General features: G+C 43.4%; 1 protein-coding gene across 26 annotated transcripts in view; it reads left to right on the top strand.

The window, feature by feature from the left end:
- Nucleotides 1-14,927: 14,927 nt before the first annotated feature.
- Nucleotides 14,928-23,277, top strand: part of LOC112426759 (uncharacterized) — a 551,288-nt gene continuing 542,938 nt past the window's right edge. For 16 of the 26 annotated variants that reach the window (XM_071097550.1, XM_071097546.1, XM_071097549.1 and 13 more), the window contains exons 1-2: nt 17,158-17,408; nt 19,404-19,656. In XM_071097550.1, the coding sequence (XP_070953651.1) occupies nt 19,438-19,656 (219 nt within the window). In that variant the 5' untranslated portion in view covers nt 17,158-17,408; nt 19,404-19,437. Of the gene's footprint in view, nt 15,082-16,458; nt 16,548-16,592; nt 16,784-17,157; nt 17,409-19,403; nt 19,657-23,277 lie in introns of those variants that run through there. The other 10 variants (XR_011623992.1, XR_011623993.1, XM_071097567.1 and 7 more) reach the window with 6 other exon arrangements.

The raw sequence follows: 23,277 nt of genomic DNA, 5'->3' as shown, positions 1-23,277 counted from the left end.
AGGGCAAAAATAATACAGTACTTGGATAAAAAGCCACTTTTCATGAAGGGAAAATAAGAAGCATATATAGAAGGGAGTTTAACCTTACGATGGATAAAAAATGCCACTCATGTGACCAAAGACCTTTAAAATAGAGTCTCGTTGGAAATAGAGCCTTCAATGATATAAACTGATTGGGGAGGTTTTTTTTGTTTGTTTGTTTGTTTCTTTGAGATGGAGTTTCGCTTTTGTTGCCCAGGCTGGAGTGCAGTGGCATGATCTCGGTTCACTGTACCCTCCACCTCCGGGGTTCAAATGGTTCTCCTGTCTCAGCCTCCTGAGTAGCTGGGATTACAGGCACATGCCACCATGCCCGGCTAATTTTTTGTATTTTTAGTAGAGACAGGGTTTCACCATGTTGGCCAGACTGGTCTTGAACTCCTGACCTCAGATGATCCACCCACCTTGGCCTCCCAAAGTGCTGGGATTACAGGCATGAGCCACTGTGCCCGGCCTGATTTGGAAGTTATTGTTTAATGGGTATAGAATTTCAGTTTGAGATGATGAAAAAGTTCTGGAAATGGATAGCAGTGATGGTTGCACAACAATGTGAATGTACTTAATGCCACTGCATTATACACTTAAAAAATGGTTAAAATGGCAATGTTTATGTTATGTCTGGTTTATAATTAACAAATAAAAAGCACAATGTAGATACAGCAAAGAAATAGTGGAACTTGGCTGATTGCATCTAGGGGTTCTCTAGGAAACTACCCCACTTCCTTATTTCTGTGGCTAAAATGCTAAGGCACTGTGCTTTTTTTTTTTTTGACTTTTCAACCTACATGTGAATGTGTATTTATGCTTCCTGTGACCCGCTCCACTTACAGAAGTCAGAAGCTTTGTATATAAAGTATTATTATGTAGAGATGATAATAATGTGTTTTCTGACTCACAGCCATTCTCTAATAATCATCTAGCACTTATTTCTCAAAGTGCTTTTTCATCTGTTTTCCCCGTTGAGCTACAGAGCCTGGGAGGCATTACCGTTGTTTCATGGATTTGAGGAAATGTAAACACAGGGAAGTTAGTGCCTCACCACAAGTCTTAGTATAAGCAGGACTGGAACCCGTGATTTCTGGGTCCTGAGTTAACATTCTTTTTTTGTTTGTTTGTTTTTTGAGACCGAGTCTCACTGCATCGCCCAGGCTGGAGCACAGTGGCACGGTCTTGTCTCGCTGCAATCTCTACCTCCCGGGTTCAAGCGATTCTTCTGCCTCAGCCTCCCAAATAGCCGGGATTACAGTCACTCACCACCTGTGAGTGCCTGGTTAACTTTTGCGTTTTTAGAAGAGACAGGGTTTCACCATGTTGACCAGGCTGGTCTCAAACTCCTGATCTCAAGTGATCTGCCTGCCTCGGCCTCCCAAAGTGCTGGGATTGCAGGCATGAGCCACCGCATCGGCTTACACTCTACACCATATAATGTTTGAACTTTTGGCCAGGCGTGGTGGCTCATGCCTGTAATCCCAGCACTTTGGGAGGCCGAGGCGGGCAGATCACTTGAGGTCAAGAGATCAAGACCATCCTGACGGACATGGTGAAACCCTGTCTCTACTAAAAATACAATAACAAACTTAGCCAGGCGTGTTGGCGGACGCCTGTAGTCCCAACTACTCGGGAGGCTGAGGCAGGAGAATAGCATGAACCCGGGAGGAGGTGGAGCTTGCAGTGAACCGAGGTCACGCCGCTGCACTCCAGCCTGGGCAACAGAGCAAGACTCTGTCTCAAAAAAAAAAAAAATGTTTGCACTTTCATGACTGGGCTTGACACTAAAACTTTTGTGTAAAGAGAAAAAACAATCAATTACATGAATGTAAGAAGGAATAATAAGGTACCACCACCACCAAGATAACTGAAGTTTTGACTTGCTGTCCAAATGTTTTGGCATTATGTAGCCATAGCGTGAACATAAAAAGAATTGAATACAAATGTTAAATTGAAATAATTCTAAACCAGGCCATGCTTGTCATTACAGCTAGCAAATACAGGTCAGTTTGAAAAGCTAGGAATCATTGGGTTAATCAGTCATAGCACACCTTTCCTGAAGCTTATCAGCTTATCAGGGCATTCAGTTTCCCTATTTGTAAAAAGAGACTGAAAATTATTTATGCCCTGATTCCTGTGCTACATTTTACGTAAATGTAAAAGATGAAACTGAATTTTTGAGATAACTGCTCTACAGGAACTAAGGGTAGAAAAACTAAATTAATGAAAGGAGAGTTGAGATTAGCACACACAATGTTTACCTTCTCACTTTGAATAGATGCTAGAGACGAGCAGCAAGTCTGGCTTTATGCTTCTGAGGAGTCAAGCAAAGAGGGAACCTGATTAATGGCAAGATTTATCCATAAGATTAAAGCCAAACTATAGGTGAAACACTTTTTGATCCTAAAACCTGTGAAATATTTCTCCTATGGATTCTCATAAAGAGGACATGGTACGATAGAGTGAAAAATGTCCTTGGCAACATCACTACAATAGACACAAAAAGAGCTTTCATGTTTCCAGTTCTTTGATACCCTTCAGTAAAGGCCAATGGTGTAACACCAAGGCACATTCTACAAGGGGTCACTGAGGATCTGTGTTCTGAAGTCCTAATTTCATGTGTGGTAAAAATAATGGGAATATAATAACACTTGAGCTCAAACTCAATTTCAAAACATAGCTAAAATGCTTAAGTGTTTATAGTAAACTTTATCAAATTCCATGTATGCAGACTACATAAATAACGGTGTATGGAGACACAGCAGGGGGTGAGAGAAGAGCAGTTACCTTACCATGACCTTACCATGAAAGCATAACACAATGGGTCGGATGTTCTTCTGAGCAAGTTTCCCTGAGGCAGATACAGTTTAGGGAAAAAGATTACAGTGGGTTGGATGGCAGGAGAATTTGTTGGATAAGTAAGCAGGTGAATGATGAAGGTAATTAGATAATGGATTAATATCAAAGTAGAGGGAAATTTTTAACGTCCTTCCTCAGGGCTCTCACCAGAACTTATTAATCCCTTTATGAAATCAATAACTTGGCTAAAGGTATGGAATTTATGATTGGCAGATTTATCATATTAGATCTAAGTGCCAAAACAAACAAAAAAATTCTCAGCAGATTAGAGTGATGAGATAATGCTATCAAGATCAACATCAACAAAGATGAAAAAAAAGGTCACATGTTTTTGACCTGCTAGAAGGGGAAACACTGTTCTTGGTATTTTTCCCCAGTCTTTCCATGTCATTCTTCAAATTAAACAAACATTGCATTGAATGCCTGTTGTGTGCCAGGCACTATGCTAGGTACTAGAAATACGATGATAAATAAGGCACACACCCTAGCATGGAAGACATATATAGGAAACACCAGACTGTGCATATTAGTTCCTTCTTACATTGCTATAAATAAGTACCTGAGACTGCGTAATTATAAAGAAAAAAGGTTTAATTGACTCACAGTTCCTCAGGCTGTATAGGAAGCATGATGCTGGCATCTGCTTGGCCTTCGGGGAGGTCTCAGGAAACTTGCAATCATGGCAGAGGGTGAAGAGGAAGCAAGCACGTCTTACATGGCCAGAGCAGGAGGGAGACAGGGGCAGCGGTGGTGGGGGCTGGTGGAGGGAGGGCTACATATGTTTTTTTTTTTTTTAGACGGAGTTTGCTCTTGTTGCCCAGGCTGGAGTGCAATGGCGCAATCTCGACTCATCACAACCTCTGCCTCCCGGATTCAAGCGATTCTCCTGCCTCAGCCTCCCAAGTAGCTGGGATTACAGGCATGCACCACCATGCCCGGCTAATTTTGTATTTTTAGTAGAGACGGAGTTTCTTCATGTTGATCAGGCTAGTCTCGAATTCCTGACCTCAGGTGATCCGCACGCCTTGGCCTCCCAAAGTGCTGGGATTATAGGCCCAGCCTGGTGCTACATACTTTTAAACCACCAGATCTCATGATTACTCATACTATCATAAGAATGGCACGAAGGGGATGGTGTAACCAATTCGTGAGAACTCCACCTCCATGATCCAGTCACCCCCCACCAGGCCCCACCTCCAATGCTGGGGATTCCAACCCCACATGAGATTTGGTGGGGACACAGATCCAAACCATATCAGCATGTAAGTGTCATAATGAAGATGAATTAGGTACAATTGTGGCATGGAGTGTGGGGAGAGTTCAGTTCCTTGCAAGCTGAAGATCAGGAAAGGCTCCAATGAGAAGGTGAGCCCAAATTAAAAAATAGACCTTCACTAGGCCTGGGCCTTGGGGAGTGGAGTGGTAACAGACAGAACAACACAGGAGAGGTGTATTCAGGGAGCTATGAGTGACTTTGTTTGGATGGAGATGTTGATGTGTGGGGAGGGGAGATGGTAGGCAATGATGTAGTGAGGGTAGATAAGGCCATTAGAGAGGAAACTGAGTTTGGACTCTGGCAGTGGAGAGAGCCATTGATTTTTATTTATTTTTTCTTACAGACAGGAATAATGTGATCGCAATGGCATTTTTATAAAGGTCACTCTGGAATATTGCTTCCAATGGTTTGGACATGGTGCTAGGGTAATTATGGAGAAGGAAACTAATTTGGAGTCTGCATTAGTCTGCTTGGGCTGTGATAGCAAAATATTGCAGATATAGACTAGGGGGCTTAAACAATGGAATATTAATTTTCTCACAGTTGTGGACGTTCGAAGTCCCAGATCAAGGTCTGGCAAGGTCGGTATGTGGTGAGGGTTCTCTTTCTGGCTTGTAGATGGTCAGCTCCTCACAGTGTCCTCCCATGGCCTTTCATCTGTGCATGCTCATGGAGAAAAAAGAAATGAGAGAGAGAGAGAGAGTTCTGATGTCCCTTCTTATAAGGGCACTAATTCTAGGGGATCAGGGCCCCACCCTTATGACCCCATTCAACCTTAATTACTTCCTTAGAGTTCCTGTTTCCAAATATAGTCACACTAGGGGTTAGGGATTTTGATGGTTAATATTAAGTGTCAACTTGACTGGATTGAAAGATGAAAAGTATTGTTCCTGGGTGTGTTTGTGAGGGTGTTACCAGAGGAGTTTAACATTTGAGTCAATGGACTGGGAGTGGAAGACCCACCCTTAGTGTGGGTGGGCACCATCCAATTGGCACCCAGCACAACTAAAAAAGCAGACAGGAAAAGGTGGAATAAGCTGGCTTGCTGAGTCTTCCAGCTTTCGTCTTTCTCCCATGCTGGATGCTTCCTGTCCTAGAATGTCAGACTCTGAGTTCTTTGGCCTTTGGACTCTTGGACCTACACTAGTGGTTTGCCAGGAGCTCTCTGGTCTTCAGCCACAGACTGAAAGCTGCACTGTCAGCTTCCCTACTTTTGAGGCTTTGGGACTTGGATGGAGCCACTACTGGCTTCCTTTGTCCTTAGCTTGCAGAAGGCCTATTGTGGGACTCCTTCACTCTGTGATGGTGAGTCAATTCTCCTTAATAAAAACCCTTTTGATTCGACTCCAATGAGTGGAGGAACACCAGGGTTCTTTGTCTTGAGTGGGATTAGATAAAATGACACGGATACACATGGAGTGGTTTTAAGGAGCAGAGAGTTTAATAGGCAAGAAGGAAGGGAGAAGATGGAAGAAGCTCCACCATACACAAACAGAGGAAGGGGGGCTCCAAAGCAGAGAGAGGAGACCCTGTGTGCCACGGATACCAGTCAGGTATATGAAGAGGCTGGAGGAGGCAATGTTTGACTTGCATGGGGCTCAGGGGATTGCTTTGACCAGGCATGTCATTCAGGTAGCCAGCGACAAACCCGGCCCTCCCACCCTATTCTGTTAATATGCAAATGCAGGCAGCCATGATGTTTTGCACACGTGGGGAAACCTGGGGGTGGCCATGTTGCCAGGCACATGTCCGGGCAAGGGCAAGGAGGCTGCAAGAATCGCCATGTTTGGGTGGACCCAGTTTCTAATGGCCTACATTTGCATATCAAAGGTTGCTGGCCTGGCTCTAAGAGCCCGGACTTTCCAGCTAGACAAGAAACGTTTCGGGAGCAGCTTTAAAAATGAAAACTTTACAAGGACCCCTTTTCCTCTCTATCTGCCTAAAATAATTTCATAATAACTCCTACCAAGCTTTCATATATACATCTATCCTATTCGTTGTCCTTCTGAAGAACCCTAATACAGGCTTCAACATATGAACTTGGGGGGTACACAAACATTCAGTCCAGAGACCATTACAATTGTTTAGGTAAAAGAGGATGAGGGCCTGAACTAAGTAGTTAGAGGGTAGGTGGGGAAGGATATCAGCGATGCTAAGGAAATGAAATGAAAGGGAGGATTCTTTGCTGATGTAGGCAATGGCCAGGGCAGGGAGGGGAGAGTGGAGAGCACAGGGTAGCTCCCACATTTTTTGTTCTCTTACAGGTTAGATGGTAGTACTGCTAAGAAGAATAAAGATTGTGGGGGAGGGTTTCTGATGTTGGAAAAATGCTGGCCAGGGGAAGTGGCTCACGCCTGTAATCCCAGCACTTTGGGAGGCTGAGGTGGGCGGATCACTTGAGGTCAGGGATTTGAGACCATCCTGGACAACATGGTGAAACCCTTGTCTCTACTAAAAATACAAAAATTAGCCGGCTGTAATCCCAGCTACCTGGTAGGCTGAGGCAATGAGAATTACTTGAAACCAGGAGGCAGAGGTTGCAGTGAGCCGAGATTGCACCATTGCACTCCAGCCTGGGCCTGGGTGACAGAGTGAGACTCTGTCTCAAAAAAAAAAAAAAAAGAAAAGAAAAATCGCTGACAAGATCCGTTTAAGATATGTTAAGTGTGCGATATCTGTGAGACATGTGCTGGAAACATGGAGTGGGTAGTTGCAGTTATAAGTGTTTGTTTCAAGAAAGAATAACTTGGGCTGGAGGTACAGAGACCGGAGTCATCAGCACTCAGGGCCACATTGGATGCAATTGGCTTGGATAGACAGGTGAAGAATAAGAAGAGAAAAGGACCAAGGATTGTTCTTGGAGAGAAACTGTACATTGAGACACCAAAAATTATTGCTAATTGTCTTATTACTTCATTTTAAAGCCGGGAGAGGCTGGGTGTGGTGGCTTACGCCTATAATCCCAGCACTATGGGAGGCCAAGGCGGGCAGATCACTTGAATTCAGGAGTTCAAGACCAGCCTGGCCAACATGGCGAAATCCCATCTCTATTAAAAATACAAAAATTAGTTGGGCGTAGTAGTGCACACTTGTAATCCGAGCTATGTGGGAGGCTGAAGCACGAGAATCACTTGAACCTGGGAGGCAGAGGTTACAGTGGGCTGAGATCACGCCACTGTACTCCAGCCTGGGCGACAGAGCGAGACTACATCTCAACATAAATAAATAAAGGAATAAATCAATAAAGCAAGTTAGGAGAAAAACTATAGAAATACTTTTGGATTAATAATTTGTATTTTTCCATATCAGGCTCTCACCCACATTCTTAACAATTTTGTCTGAGCACATACCCACTTCTGTTGTTGACTCAAAGTGATATTTTTTGCTAATAAATGAGAGAAGCCTCTGGAAGCTGCTGCAACAGGTAAAGGATTATACTTAGCTGCAAATTTAACCTCTGTAATTCCAGCTGCAGAATGAAGTCATTTATTACATGGAAAAATTGCTGGCTCTGAAGGAGAAGACAAATGGTTGCCTCTTTGCCCTAGTTTAAATAGGATGATGGCCCTTGCGTATTCCCCAAAGATGAAGATCTGACCACCTGTGAGCCAGGCTGGGAAGGTCTGTTATCAGAGTCCCTGCCTGTGTTCTGGATTCAGGGGTTTGTTTCTAGCTCTTTTTCTGAGGACTCAGCTTGCCAGCAAATAAAAAGCAAATGTAACAAATAAAGAGAGAAAAAACTACTACAAAACTGAAGGAAACCTCATATGAGATTTACATAAACCAGAAGGAAAAGTAAATATCAAAACTGAGTATATAGAGCAGGCAATAACCCATGCAAATATACAAGATTGCCTATTCCAAATAGGTAGAGAAATTGTGATCAGTGTAATTATTCATACACAGGGCATTACATTAGAAAGCACGGGATAGAAAGCAGGTGGCTGGGGGAAAAGCCACCTTGTTTATCCCTTATGCTTCTCAGTTGTGTCTATGGGTGATAGGCTTCCCAGATTGAGTAAGTCAAAGCTATAATAAAAATGCCTCTCTGAGAAGCTTTTATGCCTAGGATAACCTTGAGCTTTTTGTGTTTTGTTTTAGCCCAGAGGAGAAAGTCTAATAATACCTCTCTCTACAAAACAAAATATTCACCAGTTCTATTCTTGTTTAAGGCTGTTATCATCTCAAACAAGTATTTCTATAGGAAAAATAAAAAGTCATGGCAAAGTTACGTGAATTTTGGAGCACAAATATAATGCAGAATCAAAAGAAAACAGGTAAGAGTATTTCCATTCAATTCTACTGCCTTTGGGGTAAAGAATCTCTAAGTCAGGTATAAGGGATAAATGTTATGCAACAGAAAGCCAGGAGTGGAACCCCCAAATAATGCCATTTAGCATCATTAGAATAGGATCAGGATCTTTTTTTCTCCCAGGAAGTTAAAAATATTTCTCCTGCATAATCATGTTAGCCTGAAGACTGCTTTGTATCTACATAGGGTGATCATCCAAGAACATGAGTTTGTAATCAGAAGCTGTGATGTACTTTTTACTGAAAAAGGTACCACCCATTCATCTAACTAATGCCAAGGTTTTCAGAGAAAGCTCTATAATGGATAGAAAACTGATTCCACATGAAGTGTATATTATAACAGCACAAATGTTAGGAAAGTTATCTGATAGGATCTGGGAGTGCAAAAGCAGGACTGCAAAGGTGCTGGGGAGGAAAGGAAATAAACATCTGTAGGAAGAAATATTTCAATCTATATTTGAAAGATACTGGCCGGGCGTGGTGGCTCAAGCTTGTAATCCCAGCACTTTGCGGGGGCCGAGTTGGGCACATCGCTTGAGCTCAGGAGTTCAAAACCAGCCTGGGCAATATGGTGAAACCCTGTCTCTACAAAAAATACAAAAAAAAAAACCGGCTGGGCATGGTGGCACTCGCCTATAGTCCCAGCTACTCAGGAGGCTGAGGTGGGAGGATTGCTTTAGCCTGGGAGGTCAAGTCTGCAGTGAGCTGAGATCACACCACTACACTCCAGCCTGGGCAACAGAACAAGACCCTGTCTCAAACAAAAAAAAAAAAAAAAAAAAAAAGAAAGAAAAAAAGTAGTGCTGCTGATTCAGAAGTCTAGTTTCTGGTGTAACTTATGTAGATCAGAGGTCTCTTGAGAATTTGTGTAGCTTTTATTTTCAATGCCCATCATCCTTAAGGAAGATCATTTACAGAAGTTCCAGACCTTTATAGCTGAGAATCAAAAGGAAATTTACCATCTACTATCTCACTGCTTTAACTTTCTTTCTAAACGATAGAACTCAATAAATGTCAGCTGTTTTTACTTGTCAGGTTTATCTGGTAAGCACTTTACATTTTGGATGACATTTTATCTTTACAGTCTTTTTTTTTTTTTCTTTACAGTCTTATGATGCAGGTGGTGATATGTTGTTTTACACATGGTAGCAGAGGTTCAAAATGCTGAAGTAGGCCAGGTGCAGTAGCTCACACCTGTAATCTCAACACTTCGGGAGACTGAGGCAGGTGGATCACTTGAGGCCAGGAGTTGGAGACCAGCCTGGCCAACATGGTGAAATCCTGTATCTATAAAAAATACAAAAAAAAAAAAAAATTTGCTGGGTGTGGTGGCACATGCCTGTCATCTCAGCTGCTTGGGAGGCTGAGGCATGAATGAGAATCTCTTGAACCGGGAGGTGGAGGTTGCAGTGAACCGAGATTGCACCACTGCACTCCAGCCTGGGTGACAGAGCAAGACTCTGTCTCATAAAAGAAAAAAAAAAAAAGTAATCTGATCATGAGCACAAAGCAAGCCAGGTTCTGCACACCAAGCAGGTGACTGAAAAATTCACACTCTTAATAAAAAATTCTATCTCCTGAGAGGATAGAGATCTGCAATGTGACCACCAAGGAGGGACACTTAGTCTAACTTGGGGGGTTCTAGAAAGGCTTCCCTTAGGAAATGAGGGCTTAAAAGGATCTGAAAGGTGAATAAGAATTAGAAACAGGAGAAAGGTACGATAAATGTCATCAGAGAGAATAATGTGAGTAAAAGCACGTAGGCCTGCCACAGTATTGCTACAAGCAGTTTAGCATTGTCAGAGTGCAGTGTGAGTCAGAGATTGATGGAAATTAAAGATTGAGGGAGGGGTAAAGAGAAAGCCATAGCAGGAGGGCCTCGGTATGCTATGAAGCTTAGATTTTACCCTAAGAAATGAAAGTAATTAGAATAATATAGTAAAAACAACCAGTGTACAAGGAAAAACCAACAATCTGGACTTAGAAAAAAACAGGATTTCAGTCTTCTAGATACCTTTTGGGAAAGGAAAAAGATGGACTGTTCATTATTCTTAAAAATATTTCTGCAATAAAATGATCATTGCTTGGAACCAAGAAAATGAAAAACATTTCAGAACAGGCAGCTCTCCTCAGTAATGTTTCTGACTGCAGGAAAATTGTTAGGCAAGCCGTGGAGTATTTGAAACTGAATGGTAGCTGTTACTGTATGTCACTTCTAGATTAAGCACTTTAGTTAAGTATCTCATTTAATCCTCATAACAACCCTATGAAGTAGGTAATTACTTCTCAGTTTCAGCAGGTAAATAAAACCAATGACTTGTCTAAAGAAATATAGTTTAAAACAAAGTAGGATGAAGACTTGCTGAGTTCCCAGTGCTAGTCAAAAAAGCCCTGAAAATTGGTAAGCCAACTATAAAGACTAAGGAGAGTTGATTTTCTCTGTGGACAGATACAAAAACGAAATATACCAAAGTCTGAAAAATCCTACCCCTTTCTTTCTTTCTTTTTAATTTTTGTTTTTTGTTTTTATGTTTTTTTTTTTTTTTCAGATGGAGTCTCACTGTTGTCACTCAGACTGGAGTGCAATGGTGTGGTCTCGGCTCACTGCAAACCCCGCCTCCTGGATTCAAGTGATTCTCCTGCGTCAGCCTCCTCAATACCTGGGACTACAGGCGCGTGCCACCACATCCAGCTAATTTTAGTGTTTTTAGTAGAGACAGGGCTTCATTATTTTGGCCAGGCTCGTCTTGAACTCCTGACCTCATGATCTGCTTGCCTCAGCCTCCCAAAGTGCTGGGATTACAGGCATAAGCCACCATGCCCGGCCTGTTTCTTTTTTCTTTTTCTTTCTTTCTTTTTTTTTTTTTTTGAGAAACAATTTCATTCAGTCCTCCAGGCTGTAGTGCAGTAGTGCGATCTCAGCTCACTGCAACCTCCACCTCCTGGGTTCAAGCAATTCTCAGGCCTCAGCCTCCTTAGTAGCTGGGATTACAGGTGCGTGCCACCACGCCCAGATAACTTTTGTATTTATTTATTTTGAGATGGAGTCTTACATTCATTTATTTATTTATTTATTTATTTATTTATTTATTTATTTTGAGACGGAGTCTCACTCTTGCCCAGGCTGGAGTGCAATGGCGCAACCTCGGCTCACTGCAACCTCCGCCTCCCAGGTTCAAGCGATTCTCCTGCCTCAGCCTCCTGAGTAGCTGGGATTGCAGGTGCACACCACCACGCCTGGCTAATTTTTATATTTTTAGTAGAGATGTATATATATTATATTTTTAGTAGAGTATTTTTAGTAAAAATTAAAAATGTTTATATTTTTAATAGAGACTGGTTTTGTCATGTTGGCCAGGATGGTCTTGAACACTTTAGCTCAAGTGATCTGCCTCCTCAGCCTCCCAAAATGCTGGGATTACATGCATGAGCCACCACGCCCGACCTCAGTCCTTTCTTATTAATTGGTTGATAGTCTTTTTTAACAAGATAAACTAATATTTCATAAAGAAAACAATTTACCCTGCACAGTACCGTTAAACTTGAAATCCTAGAGAATACTGTGGGAAGTTCATGTGGGCTTCTGAGTAAACTTTCCAAGATCTAAAACCCATAAGGAAACCATACATGTAACTTGGCAAAGATAAATGACTGAGAGTGTCTGAACAAGTGAGAATCAACCAGGTTAGGCTACGATTACGAACAACCCTAAAATTTCAGTGGTTTGTGATAAGAAAATTTCATTTTTTTGTTCACACTAAATGACCACTGAGGGTTGACTGGTGGGTACTCAGTTTGGTACCCAGGCTAAATCAGCATCCCTATCCAGCACTGTAGCAGATGGAAAAGGGGCATGTCAAAATCATACACCAAAATCTTAAAGTTTCCACCTGGAAGAGACAAACATAGTTCATGCTCGCATTTCATTGGCCAGGACAAATCATGTGGCCACATCTGACCCAGGATAGGCAGGGAATTGCATTCTACCATGTAGCCAGAAAGAGAGAAAAATTTGCTGAATAGCACTGATGACTACTACAGTGATAACTTCAGAAAAACAGAGGTGAAAGCAACCTAAGAAAGAAAATTCTGGAGCTAGGAACAGCATTAAGCACCTATAATTATGTGAACAGTTGATGACCTATTCGTAATGGTGGCTAAGAGGATATTTAATATATCATTTCACATCTATGAAAAAATGTTGCGGCCGGGCGAGGTGGCTCACGCCTGTAATCACAACACTTTGGGAGGCCGAGGCGGGTGGATCACCTGAGGTCAGGAATTCGAGACCAGCCTGACCAACATGGTGAAACCCCATCTCTAATAAAAACACAAAAATTAGCCGGGCGTGGTGCTGCACGCCTGTAATCCCAGCTACTCAGGAGGCTGAGGCAGGAGAATTGCTTGAATCCAGGAGGCGGAGCTTGCAGTGAGCCAAGATGGCGCCACTGCACTCCAGCCTGGGCAACAGAGTAAAAAAAAAAAAAAAAGAAAAAATATTGCATTAAGTAGTTGGCCAATTAATGCTATAAGAAGTTTGCAGAAAGACACTGTGGGATCTCTCACTGGTCATATAGTATGGGAAATGTTTATCATACTTCTTCACTCTCGTGGGGGATTCAATCAAAAGCTATGTTACTTCTGACTAATTTTTTCAGCAGTGTGATTCTAACGGTATTCCTGTTGCATTGCTGATTGCCAGCATTAGACTTATGGAGCTTCTTTCTGTTTATCTAATGACTCTATGTGCAAAACTTTCACATATGACATATGATTCTACTTATTGCTACTTAATATATTTCTTTCATATTAGTATGCTATCTAATTTTAAACTATTACATAGAAAATGAACTAGTTAACTCAAAACATTTCTCATTACTGAAATAACGTCTTTTTTAGAGAAAATCGGATATCGTAACTTCATTCTCCAAATAGAACAGAGTCCTCCCTTTAGAAGGAACATATATAAGAGGTTTCTTAGGTTGTGTTTCCCCAGAAACTGACCCAAAGGGTAGGATTTGAGGGCAAGTATTGTAATCTATTTGGGATGTGATCCTGGAAAGCATTGGTGGGGAAGAGAGTAAGGAATTAAGGAGGGAAACCAGGAAGGAAGGAAGGAAGGATAGCAGGCAGGTAACACTGTTCCCTAAAGGGGAGGTTACTGCTGTGTGTACCTGAACCTCAAAAGTTGGGCACCTTTGGGAGACTAGAGTACAATTTACCGTAGTCCTAAGCTCAGTGGGAAGCTGGAGTATTTTTATGTCAACATCTTTTTTTTTCCTTTTTTTTTTTGAGACGTTGTGTTAGTTTGTTGCCCAGTCTGGAGTGCAGTGGCACTATCTAGGCTCACTGCAATCACCACCTCATGGGTTCAAGCAATTCTCCTGTCTCAGCCTCTTGAGTAGCTGGGTTTACAGGCACATACCACCACGCGCCACTAATTTTTGTATGTTTTAGTAGATACAAGGTTTCACCATGTGGGCCAGGCTGGTCTCAAACTCCTGCCCTCAAATGATCCACCTGCCTTGTAAAGTGTTGGGATTACAGTTGTAAGCCACCATGCCTGGCCTCAAAACCAATCTTTGATTGGTTGAGGGCTGCTCTGAGAGGAATTAACTGCTTGGCTCCTCTGGCTTGCCCCTCTGCACTGGCAAAGTGGGGTCTGGCAGCCAGAGGAAGCCCTTGAATGGGGAAGCAGAGAGGGAAGAGTAAGATGCCATTGGCCTGCCAGTAGGAAGCCCATGACATACTGTTGGAGCCCCAACCCTGTTAGTACAGAAAAGATACCTGGCTTATATGCTCTGCTATATCCATCTTTGAGCCTAGATGATGTTAATTAACTCTTTAAAAAGATATTAAAGCTCTGGTGACATCTGAGAAAAAGATGGTATGCTTTAAAAGGTAGGAGTGTACAGCTCATACATTGTCCCAGCAGCCGGCTTTATTACAGAGATGGAGCTCTGATGGGTGGAAGACCAAGATTCCAGGAAGAAATCAGTTACTTCACCAGCAGGTTGGGAAAGAGAGATACTTCAAACAGCTCTGAGAGCAATATTTCATAAAGACAGGCAGCAGGAAGAAAGCCTTCTTAAGGCCATATTGACTTTTGCACCTAGCAAATGACCCTTATTCTTCATTCCCTGAAAAAAGAGAGAAACAAACAGTAAACATTTTCAAAGGATCGGTAATGCTTTAATAGCTCTGCTTAGTAAGTGGAGTATTGGGTGTTATTTCGAAGTCAAAAACCCTATCTTGGTTGATTTACCCTATAACCTGGATTTTCGAGAGGCAGCAGAATGGAATTGTCTCAAAGTACTGACTTTTCATTATTTTCCACGCAGATCCCTGAGGATAAGAGAAGGAAAGGTTTTGTCTCGGGGAGGGTAGGCTTCTCCTAAAAAGAGAATTCTGGAAGTCAACATAATTAAACAAAGAGGAAAATGTGCCAGACAGGAGTGGGTGGGGGCTGTTTTCTCTTTGTGGTTGGTTGTGGTGCGTTCAAGATTCCTCGCCTAAGATGAGGTTCCTGAGCTTCCAGTAGCCGACTGACTGCCCGAGAGACCCAGGGCTCCGCGAGGCGACGGCGCAGGTGTCGAGGCTCCCTGCAGGTGAGGGGCCGACGCTCCAAGAGGCCCGCCCAGGCGGGCCCTGAGTCCTGCCTCACGGCTGCTCCCTGGGATCCGAGGGCGGAACGGGACGCGCAGGAACCCGGCCCGACGGGCGCGGCTCACACCCGTGCGCTTCCTGCGCCCTGGGCCTCACTTAGCGGCCAGAGCCGCGGCCCTGCGCGTTGCCGGCGGCCGCTTCTTTATCTCTTGGCCACCTCTTTCCTCTGACCCCACTGCCCAGCACTGTACGCGTCCAAACTAAAGAAACATCATTCCCTTAAGGAGCTGGGGAAAGCGCGTGCTCCGCTCGCCCTGGCACCGGGGGTCGCCCAGCTCGCGGGCCGGGACGGGTGGCGCAAGAGGTGGTGCTCCCTGTCCGGGAGGGGACGGGGAAGAGGGCATCTCTGGTCCTGGGATGCAATTGTCCCGGTTTCTCCTTCTGGCCCCCTTCGCCGCGCGCACGAACTCTAGGGGAAGTTGGCTGTAAAGTTTCCGAGAGCGGCGTGGGCTGGTGCGAGTGAAGCGCTGGGCGGGGGAGGCGAGGACAGAAGCTCTCCTCGCGGCGTCTTTGTTCTGCTCTGGAGGAGAGACCTTGGCAAGGAGTCGCCGGGCGGGTGCAGGGACCTACCGCCACGACATTCCGGACCCAGCGGGAGCCCTCCCCTGAATGCCCCTCCCCCCGCAAGCCTACCCAGGACATAGCCCCCAGGTCCCCAAGCTTCCGTCTGCCTCATCCCTCTACCCCCAAACTTCATCAACCCGAAAAGATCCCAAGTCTGGGATGGGGAGAAAGGAAAGAGGGTGGAAGCAAAGGTGCGCGACAGGCTGGATACCAACTAGAGGGTGGGTGTTGGCATGGGAATGTTTTTTTCTTTTGCCCTAGAAATTGCTTCCCCATGCGGGCCCCCACTCTCTCCCATTTCCCCCGCCTCCTTGCTTTCTTTTTCTTCAATTCTAGTGAACCTAGAAGGAAAACGAGTGCTGCTCTGAGTCACTCAGCGAGCCAGTGCTGTGGCCCGAAGTTGGGATCAGGGTCGAGGGGTGGGGGACCATTTGGATGGGATCCCAATTCTAGAGGTTGAGGATGACAGCAAAGGACCTGGGGAAGGGTCAGAAGCTGTCCCTGGTCCGAGACACCTGATTTGTCCGGGACAAGGCAGTGGGGGAGGGGAAGGGAAGAGGGGATGCTCGGCCGGGACGTGTAGCGGCAGGGGGTAGAGGATGAGGAGGCGGTCTGGGACCCCGACCCATATCTTTGGGGTGAGCACGAGGATATGGTGTAGGGAAGAGGACGAGTGAGCAGCGCCTGGCTCTAGGGTCGGAGGGAGCCTGATCGTCCTGAGAGCCTTACCTTCGCAGTTTGAGATTAGGGGAAGTTCGGGGCCTGAGAAGGTGGGCACGATGCTGGAGCTGGGAATCCTTCCTTGGAGCCCCTGGACCGAGTTGCGCTGCGCCTACAGCAACAGGTAGCCCCGAGGGATGGATGGAGGCCCCGGCCGAACCCCGAGCTGGCCTTTGTCCTGCCAATTAGAGGGTTCTCCAGAGGGACAGCGTGGGTGGGGGTAGGTGGGGAAGGGTGGGTGAGGAGAATTTCCTAACACTTGGAGTCCCTTAGAGTTGTTCTGTGTGTTGGGTGGAGGAGGGTGAATCCGAGAGGACGAAGGAGGATGAAGAGCCTATCCTGCGCCCCACCTCTGATTGTGTAAGCGCCTTTATCTAGGGTTGACCCCCTACCCTTTGCATTTTGTCTCTTGGGATGACGAAAAACGGGCAGAAACTCGATGCCCAAGTGAATGGTTCACATTGATTGGCAGGGAAAGTGCAAACAAAGAGGTGCATCTCCGGGAAACAATGATTTTGGAGATCCCCTGCCCACCGCCCCAGACTTGTGCGCGGTGCGGAGGGGGCCAGGGCTGGCATCTCCCGGGAAAAGTTTCGAGCCAGGCAGTGGGAGGAGACGGTCCGGGCAGAGTTGCGATGAACTGGGGACCGAGCAGCCCCAGCTCGCCTCGGAGGTTCCCGAGCCGGGCGGGAGATGCGGGGAGAGGGAGGGGGCGGGGAGGGAGGGGAGGGAGAGAGGAAGAAGGGGTGAGAGGGAGAAACCTGCCGCCGCTCGCCGCCTCTTTGTCTGCTCCGGGACTTGGAACAAAAGGGGGAACTCTGATGAACTCTCTTTCCTCCCCTCTCCCCGGACGCCGGGGTATCTCCCTCTCGCAACTTTGCCGCCGCGACTTTCTCTGCTGTCAGGCCAGGAAAAAGTGTCCAAACGCCTCGCGGACTGCAGCGGGGGAAATGTCCCTTAAAAGTGCGACGAAGTGGGGAAGAAGGTGAGTGGGGACTGTTGTCCTGTTTACCTCTCTCCCCTCAACTCGCCCCGCTCCCCGCCCTTCGGAGGGCAGAGGAGTAGCTCAGTGGCAAAGTTTGGCTGGTAAATTGTACCTCCTTTCCCCATTCCCCTCCCTTTTGTTCTTTAAAGAACTCGCGCAATTGTTTCATTTGTTTATTTTTAATAGGCAAAAGCCAAGTAGGCATTTATCTCATGTGCTTCTTTATATGAGGGGCTGGGGGGATGGGGAGGAGGGTATCAAAAGGGTGGGGTGAGGGAGTATTGCCTCGCTTTCTTCCAGCTGCACTCTTGTAGGGATGAATATGCAGAAATTGAGAGGGGCAAGTCCAGCCTCGTCCCCACCCTAACCCTGACTTTGGTCATGCAAAAGAAAGCGATATGGATATGGGGGTCGTTTGTATAAGTTAGCTGTCTGCAGAGCGCTCTGTAGATACCACGCACAATATAAAAACGGTGCAACAATGGAAGGAAGAAAGGTTTGGGTTGGAGGGGATTGGACCCTTGTGTTAGCGGTCAAGGAGAGGTTTACAACAAACAGATCTAAGAGTTCAGAAAGTTTTCTTCGGGGCTGAGAGGGGTGGAGGAAGCCACAGGTTCCAGACTGTCAGAGATGCAGGGATGGAGGGGATGGGGCCTGGACCACTAGTTAGAGCCATCCCGTTCGCCCCTTTCAATTTCACGATCCACCCGGAATAACCCAGGCTATCCTTGGGATCCGTCCTCACCTCTCTCACTTTCCATCACCCCCGCCCCCAACCCCATTTCAACGTGTTTGAATAGAAAGCAGAACGTGAGCCCCAGAAGCTCCTCTGACCCAGCCTTCCGCCCCGCCTTTTGTGTTTTAACCTTTTGTTTCTATCTGCCACGCCCGCCCAAAAGAGGGATGGCTGTTACTGCTTCTGCGGGGTGAAGAGGCAGCGCAGACCACTCCGTCTTCATAGGCTAAAGAAGACGCCCTAACTTTGTTTCCTAAGTAGCTTAACTTCGGAATGTTTCTAGATTGGGTCATGCTCGAATGAGGGGAACACTCAACACCTAGTAAACATTGCCAGTTTAGGTACAATTTCTCCCATCGCTTTTCCATTTTATACAGGAGTTGTTTATCCCATACTGTCAATTGGTTTGTAGAAAAAGCATTTTGGGGGCCGGGCGCGGTGGCTCACTGTAATCCCAGCACTTTGGGAGGCCGAGACGGGTGGATCTCTTGAGGTCAGGAGTTCGAGACCAGCCTGGCCAACATGGCGAAACCCTTTCTCCGCTAACAATACAAAAATTAGCTGGGCGTAGCGGTGCGTGCCTATAGTCCCGGCTACTTGGGAGGCTGAGGCAGGAGAATCGCTTGAATCCAGGAGGCTGAGGTTGCAATGAGCTGAGATCATGCCATTGCACTCCAGCCTGGGTGACAGAGCCAGGCTCTGTCTCAAAAAAAAAAAAAAAAAAAAAGGAAAAGCATTTTGGAGACTGAAGTTGGGGGTTTGTTGAAAGTGGGCAAATGTATGCGCTATCTGAGGTGATATATAAATATTAGGAATATGCAGAATAGGCTTTTGGAATTCTACATGCAGAATAACCTAAAGATTATTATCTTCAGGCATGTTTTGTGAGATCATTTCTAATGCAAAGATAGTTTATTGCCTTCTCCACTTTCTTCTCTCGTATATTCCCAAGTGCTAGAGGCTTTCCTCACTCCCTTGGACTTACTTTTGACGAGACAAATGAAACATCAAACTGCATGCACTGTCAATAACTTGAGGAAACACCCAAACATTGTCTTTTAGCTTCTTCAACTTTTGATTCTGTATATAGTAGTTACTATTGAAGACTTGTACCTAGAAATGATTCAACTGCTAGAACTACGTAGTTTTGAGTTTTCGTATCAAAGACTGAAATATATTATTGCAACAATTACTTCCTTTTAGAAAGTGAGGAGGCAGAATAACTTGGAAGCTAACTTTAATTAATTTCAATTGTATAGGTGTAATTACTATTATCAGCATCTATAAAGCATCATGCATTTGCTGGAGTACTTCCTAGCACTGACCTCCTTCCTTCTGCGTTGTTCTTACTGGATCTTTCTATCAGCCAACAATATGGAAGTACCAATACAAGGTCAAATCATTCCTGGATTCATCTGGAGTTACTTAACAGTTAAATCATTGGAAGTTTTGGTGATACCTTTTCTATATGGATTACAATTTGATCTCTGGGAATTCTCCACCGTAAAAAAGGTATGTTGCTTTTTAGATACTCTATGAGGACTTCATTTTTGGTCTGGGGTTTATATCTAGAGATTTGACTAGTTATTTTGAGCGGCTGTGTGATCAGAGTGATTTATGACTTTGGACTTCCTTGTTTTAAACTGTTTTCTGTAGATCCTTTCTTATTTAGGATGATGATTTGGGTACTTGTGATGGAATTTTATTAATTTTACCATGTGTTCTTCAAGATCAGCACACATAATGAATGCAGATTATATGGTCACTAAGGAAATTTTGTAATGTTGATGCATCCAGTAGGCAAATATCCTACTTTATGATTGATTTGCTGCTTAAATATCGCAGTAGATATTTGTAAGTTCTGTGTTAGCAGAGCTTATGTGGTTTGCGTTACCATTATTTTTCTTCATTTTGACACTTCATTTTGGTAAACAAAATCCAAAAATGGGCCAAAATAAATGTCTAATGACTGGGAGTCAATATAAAATTGACTCCAAATGAAAACCTTGAGTTTGTAATAAGTTATCTCAAAATGAAAACCTTGAGTTTGTAATAACAGAGCCCGTAAATTTGTTTGATCTTTATGGTGTACATCAAGTTTTTATAGTGGTCATAAGAGTCTTCTATTCCTTCTTTTAAGTCTTACAATTAGTTTTTGTTCACCTCTGTGAGAAAGTAGTTAAAAATTCACATAACTACTGTTGGTAATATAAAAAGTTAATTTTGATACGGTATTTACAATCCTTGTTTAAGTGACTTTGCGATGGAAAGTAAGAACTAACTTTCTGTGGTCTGGTCAAATAAATTAACTGGGAATTGGAAATATTTTTATCTTGTTATGAGTAAAAAAGTAACATTACAATTTGCTTCTTTCTAGTTGTGTAAACATAAATAAGCTACTTAACCTTCCTGGGCTTCTGTTTATTACCAATAAAATGAAGGTTAAGTCAAATAACTTAAAAGATTTTTCAAATCTTTTAAGATTCTATGATTTGTTGCTTGCTTCTATAAATAAGATACATCCTCTCTTGTAAAGTTTCTTTTACATCATTGAACAATAGAGTTAACGGCATAATAAACTTTTTTTTTTTTTTTGAGACGGAGTCTCGCTCTTGTTGCCCAGCCTGAAGTGCAGTGGTGCAATCTCGGCTCACTGCAACCTCTGCCTCCCAGGTTGAAGGAATTCTTCTGCCTCAGCCTCCTGAGTAGCTGGGATTATAGGTGCCCACCACCATGCCTGGCTACTTTTTGTACTTTTAGTAGAAACCGGGTTTTGCCATGTTGGCCAGGCTGGTCTCAAACTCCTGACCTCAGGTGATCTGCCCGCCTCGGCCTCCCAAAGTGCTGGGATTACAGGCGTGAGCCATGTGCCTGGCCTCGGCATGATAAACTTAATGAGAATTAATTACAATTATTTTGTTTGACTGCTTAGCTCAGATAGGATTAGTTCAAGAAACATGCTTTAAAATTTCTGTAAAGTATACTCTCAACTAAGTGTGCTGTATGGAAATTTCAGATTTCCTTAAACGTTCTCAATAAAAGTTTATCTGCTGGAATATTATTTTGGAGGTGGAAAGTACAGTATTATTTCCCGACAAGGGTTTTACCTACAAATATCTGAAGTGAATATGTTTGAATTTGTTATAATGGCCACCCAGAGTTGAGATCAGAGATTTAGAAAGAGACTTTGGAGTAAAACAGACCTGAGTTCGAATCATAGCCTAGGCAATTACTAACTATGATACCTCCTCCAGGTTACTGGATTTTCATGGCTCCTAATATCCTCATTTGCAATGTGTGTATCCTAACACTTATCTCATAGGGTTGTTGTCATGTTTTTTTAAAAAGCATAGATGTAGGAAAAAACAGGGCTAGGCATCTGTAAACGTAATAAAAAGTACTGTTACTTGCTTTCATAATGACTTAGTGATGTTTTAATACTTCAAACTTCCTTTGTTGTCTGCCTTACAAGTTTCAAGCCACATTAACCAAATATTCACTGAAATATTCAAAGTCAATTTGGACAGAACTTTGTATGTGTTTAAATGTTTTTCTGTAAAACTGTATTTAATTCAAATCTTATATCCAGTTGAATGCAGATAAATTTACTCCAACAAGCATTTATTAAGTTGTACTATGCATGAGTATATTTCTGAAGGTCATGGCTCACCTTGGAGTATGTGACCCTTACATTTTCTAACTGAAATATCTGTAGATTGAGATAATAGTGACTTTCTATAATTGGCTTACTGAAATTCTCTATTTTCAGTGCTATCAATGATTTAGATATGGTTTAAAAACTCGTGTTTATTCACTTTTCAGCTAAAATATAAAGTGATGACTCAGTGGTTTCTTGATGTGGAAATCAAGAACTGTAGCACATTTTCTATTACTAATTTTATAGAATGGTCTTTAGTTAAATAAAAAACTTATAGTTAATATAAATAGCACTTAGAAGCATAGCATTTCATTTTGAAATGAAGTCTCAAGTCATGGATTTTCATTTTCTAGGTCTGTAATATAGCAATATGCATTGCCTTCTGAGTGATTATTTAGTTCAAGGAAGAGTATATTCATTTTATCTTTAGGAAGTTTCAGGTAGGAATGTTAAGGTATTACTTCTCATTTGTAATTTACTTGCAGATATTTGCCTAGATATAATAATGTTAAGAATAAAAATATGGAATTAATCAGTATTAAAATAGGAAAAGATCCTTTTTAAAATATGTTTCCGAAACTTTCTGTTTGTTGAAAGCATTCATTTTAATTAGCAGATTATGCATCATCAGTATAGCAACTACTAATATAATACTTTGTAATTACAGCGTTTAAAATAATACATTCATTTAAAAATGTCTATATATTGTCAATGTTTGAAGTGATAACCAAATATACTTAAAAACTTTACTATAGATATCAGATTTTATAGTCTTGGTTATTTAAAACTGCCCATTCACTTGGATCAGTTTGAATTACTGAACCTAGAACAGTCCACCATGGTGTTCACAATAAACTTACACAGAAAGAAAACCTAAATATTCAGCTATGCCTTCTAAAAATAATGAATATAATGCATGCTAAGCATCTCATAAGTAAATCAAAAGCATTTATTTAACTTTCTTTTTTTTTTTTTTGAGACGGAGTTTTGCTTTGTTGCCCAGGCTGGAGTGCAATGGTGCCATCTCGGCTCACCGCAACCTCTGCCTTCCGGGTTCAAGTGATTTTCCTGCCTCAGCCTCCTGAGTAGCTGGGCTTACAGGCATGCACCACCATGCCAGGCTAATTTTTGTGTTTTTAGTGTGTTTCTCCATGTTGGTCAGGCTGGTCTCAAACCCCCTACCTTAGGTGATCCACCCGCCTCGGCCTCCTAAACTGCTGGTATTACAGGCGTGAGCCACTGTGCCCGGCCTTAACTTTGGCTTTTATATTAAGTCAAGGAGGTGCATATTTAGTTGTATTCTGAGAACCATTTCTACTCATTTATTTGCTATAAGTTTCTTTTGGTACTTATTTGTGTTCCCAAATTTACTTTGATTTCTCCTTTGTGGCTTCAAATTTGCTGATTTTTTTTTGAGTTGGAGCCTCACTCTGTTACCCAGGCTGGAGTGCAGTGGCGCAATCTCAGCTCACTGC

Source organism: Macaca nemestrina, chromosome 5 (assembly GCF_043159975.1).
Source record: "Macaca nemestrina isolate mMacNem1 chromosome 5, mMacNem.hap1, whole genome shotgun sequence".
Classification (NCBI taxonomy): Eukaryota; Metazoa; Chordata; class Mammalia; order Primates; family Cercopithecidae; genus Macaca; species Macaca nemestrina.
The sequence above is the reverse complement of the archived record's forward strand: the minus strand, read 5'-3'. Positions and strand labels throughout refer to the sequence as shown.